This window comes from Brassica oleracea, chromosome C6 (genome assembly GCF_000695525.1).
Source record: "Brassica oleracea var. oleracea cultivar TO1000 chromosome C6, BOL, whole genome shotgun sequence".
In the NCBI taxonomy this organism is placed as follows: Eukaryota; Viridiplantae; Streptophyta; class Magnoliopsida; order Brassicales; family Brassicaceae; genus Brassica; species Brassica oleracea.
Genome location: NC_027753.1, coordinates 22,505,627 through 22,510,551, shown reverse-complemented (window position 1 = coordinate 22,510,551; position 4,925 = coordinate 22,505,627). Strand labels below are relative to the sequence as shown.

Sequence of the window (4,925 nt, the reverse complement as noted above, 5' to 3'; positions counted from 1 at the left end):
AAAACATTTATATTTTTTCTTATATGTTATATTTGAATTTTTCAAAATGTCTATATATTATTAGAAATTTGAATATTCCCACTCTGAAAATTTTGTGATCAATAGATTATTTTTTTGTTATAATAAGTTACAAATGATCATAAAATATAACGCATATGAATTTTTATTTAATAAATATTCAAACTAAATAATATATATATATAAACACTAATGATTTAAAACAACAAGATTGGCTGATCAATTTAGTCGTCCAGTTGAAATCTTTCAAAAGTACGTGAAAGACTAAAGTAAAAGTAAATATTGATTTAGAATAGTAGTTATATTTTACTAACCAAATACCGAAAAAAACCGAACCGAACCGAAACTAACCCGATATCCGGGTTGAACACCCGTAATCCAAATGAAGTCAAATTATTGTTTCATTCTCCAAAATATAATAAAAATAATAACTTAATCCCGCGCAAGGCGCGGGTCTTATCCTAGTACTTAATTATTTAAACTACGAGTCAGATTGAGGAGTATAAACCGAGTACCAAGTAGCGACGCCAACCCCTAGCTATCTAGTGAAAGTTAAAAATATATTGTATTTATTTCGTCCAATAGGTTACTTGACTTGATGTCGACGGAAACTCCATAAAAGTATATATATATATATATGGATAACATAAGAATGCTCCTTTAGAGATTTCTTTTGCGACCAGCAAAGTAATTCTTGGCAGTTGCAGTGAACAATAACATAGCAGTTACGTACAATGAACCATAAATAAAAGTTGGAGCCGTTAGGCTTCTGAGACATCAGCGTTGTTCAAAGCTTCTCCTGAGGATGATGATGATGATGCATCTTGGAGACCTTCAGAAGTTTCATCAGACGGCTGAGACTCATGCTTAGCAGCAGCCTGCAAAACTCGGCTTCGAACATCTGAGGAAGAAGGTGAAGTTGGGAGGCCAACACCATTTGTCTCAAGTTTCCCTGCAGCCCATGAGAAAGCCTGAGCTCCAAGTTTCACCGGTGTAAACAATTGCCTTGAAGAATAAGAAGAAACAACTTTTGTCAAGACTATACATAGTTTTTTTCTGAGGTTTTGTTTATGAAAAATGATGAGATTTTTAATACCTGACATCTTGCTTGAAGTCTTCCGCGTCATCATAGGAAGCAAGACGTTGGTATATAGTCTGTATAATGGCGAAGACTTGAGAAACAAAGCCAAGAAACGTAAAGCTTACAAGTCAGTAAATGGGAGTAAGAAGTTACCAAACCAAGGCCAATGACAGCTATGAGTTGCAGTGTTTTCTCCCACTCTGCGAGAGATATAACAGTTCATGTTATTGCAATGTTGAAAGCAACAAGAAGAGATTCTACAAGAGAACTAAAACGCACCAAACAAAGCATACGATCCTGCCAAAGCCCCCTGCATAGCTCGCATTGTGTTAGTAAGTTAGGGGTTAGTATTATTACAGAAACAGTAACATTAGAACTAGAAACATACCACACCAACTCCAGCTACTTGCAATGGAGAAGGATTTATTTCCTCAAGGATCGCCTCAGCTTCCTGAAAACCAATGAGGAATCATGATGTGCTTCACTTTTTTCCAATGAATAAGATTAGAGATACCTCGTTGAGGATGGTAAGTGTTGTCTCAGGTTTGGGCTCTTTCACACGAAGACCTTCTTTAACCCATGCTCTAAACCCACCTTGCACCAAGTATGGCCTCTGTCACATTACAAACAAACAAAGAAGAGCTTATTCAGAATATCTTAAGTACTAAAACGTGAGTTAGATAAGAATTACTTGCCTTAATCCCAAGTTTTCTCAAGGCTCTTGCAATGCCCTTAGAGCGAGTTCCATCAGCATCCATAACAATGACCTTTGACCTGTCCTATAAGTAGCATAGTAAATAAAGTTTATGAGGTGTCAGCATAATTTTTAGAACCAGAAACTCCACCAATAAGTTGTTTGAGCATGCACCAAAGAGTCATGAATGTAGTGGCATACCTGAACTGCTTTCAAATTCTTGATGATAACTGCCGCCAAGGCATCTTCAACTTCTCTTCCACCTCTCATTAGCCGTTTAACATCACCCTCAACCTTAAACATGAATCAAGAACAAGAACTATTAAACTGTGAAGAAAGGAAAGTCTTTCATTGAGTTTTTGTAGCAGTGATTGCTGAAACTAACCTCAGGCAGTGTCACACTAGAATATCGGAAACGAGCTGCTCTCCGCAGATCAGGGATTCCATCTTTCTCTCTCAAGGCCTTCAAAACGACAGTAGCCAAGATGAGTTTAGTTATTTCAAAAATACGTTGGAAGCTTAAGAGCGTCGTCTTACCTCAGGCCTGACATCTACAAGCACTGGCTTTTCTCTTGATGACAAAAGCTCAAGTGTTGACTTTGGAGACAAATCTCCAGCATATCCACCATATGTCCAAACCCGGTATAGAACCCTGCAAGTATCTGGTGAAGAATATAAAATTTTCTATACTACACTCTTCTTCTCTTAATAAAGGCAAACTACAATATCCATTTAGGGTGAGAAAAGCCGTGTACCAAAAGGTTCCTGTGGAGCCTACGATGAGGACAAGGTGAATGATTGGATCATCTGGATTCAAACCAATGTTTCTCTCCAAACCTCCAATGGCAGCATATACCTGTTCATCATGATGTTGTTAGAAACATGACAGCCCATCAAAGATTAAGTTTGTTTTAAGAAGACAAAGCACCTGCTCCAAGACAGCTCCAAGGGGCTTCAACACTTTTAGAGCAACATCTTCGGATGAGTTAATGGCACTCTTAACATCTGGAGGAAGTAACTCTTTTGCTGATCCATAAGAGTAGGCAGCAAAGGAAACTCCATTTACTACAGACCGCTCTGCAGTACTAATTGATTGCCTCAATAAATCAATGGCTACAGAAGCTGCTCCGTTTGAAGCTTCCTTCAAGCCACCGGAGAAGCTAGAGAGCTTGTCTCCAGCTGCATCTCCTGTTTGGTCTAGCGTAGAGAACGCAGTTTTGAATGCATTATCTACAGCTTCGGAAGCATTCTTTGTAATGGATGTCACGGAAGAGGAGAAGGAATCCAAAGTGTTCTTCACAGCGTTTTCTCCTTGGTTCAGTGAAGAGCTGAAGGAGTCCTTCACCCCGGAAGAGAAGTCATCAACGCTAGCTTTCACGTCGGGAAGTGACTCTTGATTGAGATCTGTAGGATCGGGCAGAGATACAGAAGTATCCGGAGATATATCAACAGATGCTCCTGTTCCCGGTTCAGCCGAGACTATAAGGCTGCTGGTGCTTTCGGTTAAATTCTCAGCAGAAAGGTTTTCAACGGGAGGAACATCCGATACAACAGCTTCAACAGGTGAAACATCTGCTGTACTTTCTACATATGTTAGTCCCCCATTTCTTACATCTCTCATGTCATAACGCATGTAGTTTATCCTATCCAACTCATTCTCACACAAGTTTCTGAATGTAGATGCTGTTTGCTCCGTGTTTTCGATAGTAGCGGTGAAGAATCTACCAGTGGCTTGAGTTAAGCAACTCTTGTGCAAGTTTTGTGTTCCATTAGAAATGCCAAAGAAGGCATTATCACCAGAGCTGCATCTGTGAATGGAGTCTCTCCTTAAGGAAGAACAGCCTCGCCAGTTTCCATGATACAAAGGCTGCACGAACAATATAAACAAAGCATATGTCACTACGGTCCTAGTAAACCACATAATCCAAAGAGTTCAAATTACGCAACTTTATTACAATTAGATTATGGTGTTTCATTTCTATGAAGTAAAAAATCTCACCTGAGAATGGTAATGGCAGCTTGCAGCCGAGCAGAGGGGAAACATTTTTGGTCAGTTCTGGATTCTTATAATAATCTCATAGCTTTACCGGAAAAGTAATAACAAATAGAATTTCAGGGGGCAGTATATTTGATCCAGACCAAAGAACGTGCCAAGGAGACAGAAACAGAGCACATACCAAGAACAAGAGACAGGCAAAAAGGACTTGAACAACAGCAGAGTTACAATAACGGGTTTGGTCTGGAAACCTGCAATAAATAATACCCATTATCCAATTATACAGTCTGATCATGTTGGAAACCTCAACGAAGTAAGAAGAACTCGAGATTAAAATAACAGAGGAAGTCTAAAAGAGAGATCATTTCAAATGCAGTATCTTTTACCTATCTGGGGTCAAGAATGAAGATGAATTTTCATGAGGAATTGAGAAGAGAGTAGAGTGAGGTTGATGAAGGCGCGTGGATTCGAAAGAGATCTCTATCGCAATTTGGATTGGGTGGAGGAAGATAAGTTAAAGAGAATCGTGTGGCTTTTGTCAAAGCCTCTGATCACTAGTTTTTTTTGTCTTTTTCTTTATGAGAATGGGTCAATTTATGACATTTCAAAACTAACTAAATCCTTTCGTTGCATTTATCATTTTTATTTGTAGGTAAATTTTTGTATATTAAATTATATATAACTAATTTTTAAATTTAATTTTTTTATATATTTTTAGTTTGAAGTAGGTATTTATGTTATATGTAACACAATTAACTAATAAAATATGAAGAATCAAGTCCGAGATTTTAGAGTTATGTAAAAAAAAATATAATTATGTATAGAACATAAATTATTTTAGTTTAAAAGATCGGAATCTCATCTCGAATAAATTCACGAAAATAAAAAGTACTCTAATAACCTACTTAAAATATAAAACCCCCTTTTAAAAAAAACGTACTTAATAATATTATTTTTACGTGTAATAGTTGAAAACAGACAATTGAATATCGATTTCTATAATATTATTTTAATATATCTAATGGTAAAATATTAATTATAATAAACAAATTTTGAATCTTGTAATATTACATGAATTAGAAGTCTTTAAAATCTAAAATCTATTTTATTAACATAATATATTTTTTATTCATTTA

At 36.6% G+C, this 4,925-nt stretch overlaps 1 protein-coding gene across 1 annotated transcript; it reads right to left on the bottom strand.

The window, feature by feature from the left end:
• Positions 1-630: 630 nt before the first annotated feature.
• LOC106300661 lies at positions 631-4,357 on the bottom strand. The gene is made up of 15 exons (XM_013736857.1): positions 4,176-4,357; positions 3,971-4,040; positions 3,793-3,874; positions 2,722-3,660; positions 2,549-2,649; positions 2,331-2,445; positions 2,179-2,256; positions 1,995-2,087; positions 1,795-1,878; positions 1,614-1,712; positions 1,488-1,550; positions 1,379-1,409; positions 1,253-1,299; positions 1,115-1,173; positions 631-1,023 (listed from the first exon to the last, which is right to left on the bottom strand). The coding sequence occupies exons 3-15, from the start codon at positions 3,835-3,837 to the stop codon at positions 780-782; spliced, it is 1,998 nt and encodes a 665-aa protein (XP_013592311.1). The 5' UTR covers positions 3,838-3,874; positions 3,971-4,040; positions 4,176-4,357; the 3' UTR covers positions 631-779.
• Between the last annotated feature and the right edge of the window lie 568 nt (positions 4,358-4,925).

Coding starts and splice junctions, on each gene's coding strand:
- LOC106300661 (XM_013736857.1), bottom strand. CDS start 3,837: ATGTTTCCCCTCTGCTCGGCTGCAAGCTGCCATTACCATTCTCAG. Junction 2,088..2,178: donor CTAGTGTGACACTGCCTGAG/GTTAGTTTCAGC, acceptor TTCATGTTTAAG/GTTGAGGGTGATGTTAAACG. Junction 1,879..1,994: donor AGAATTTGAAAGCAGTTCAG/GTATGCCACTAC, acceptor TGCTACTTATAG/GACAGGTCAAAGGTCATTGT.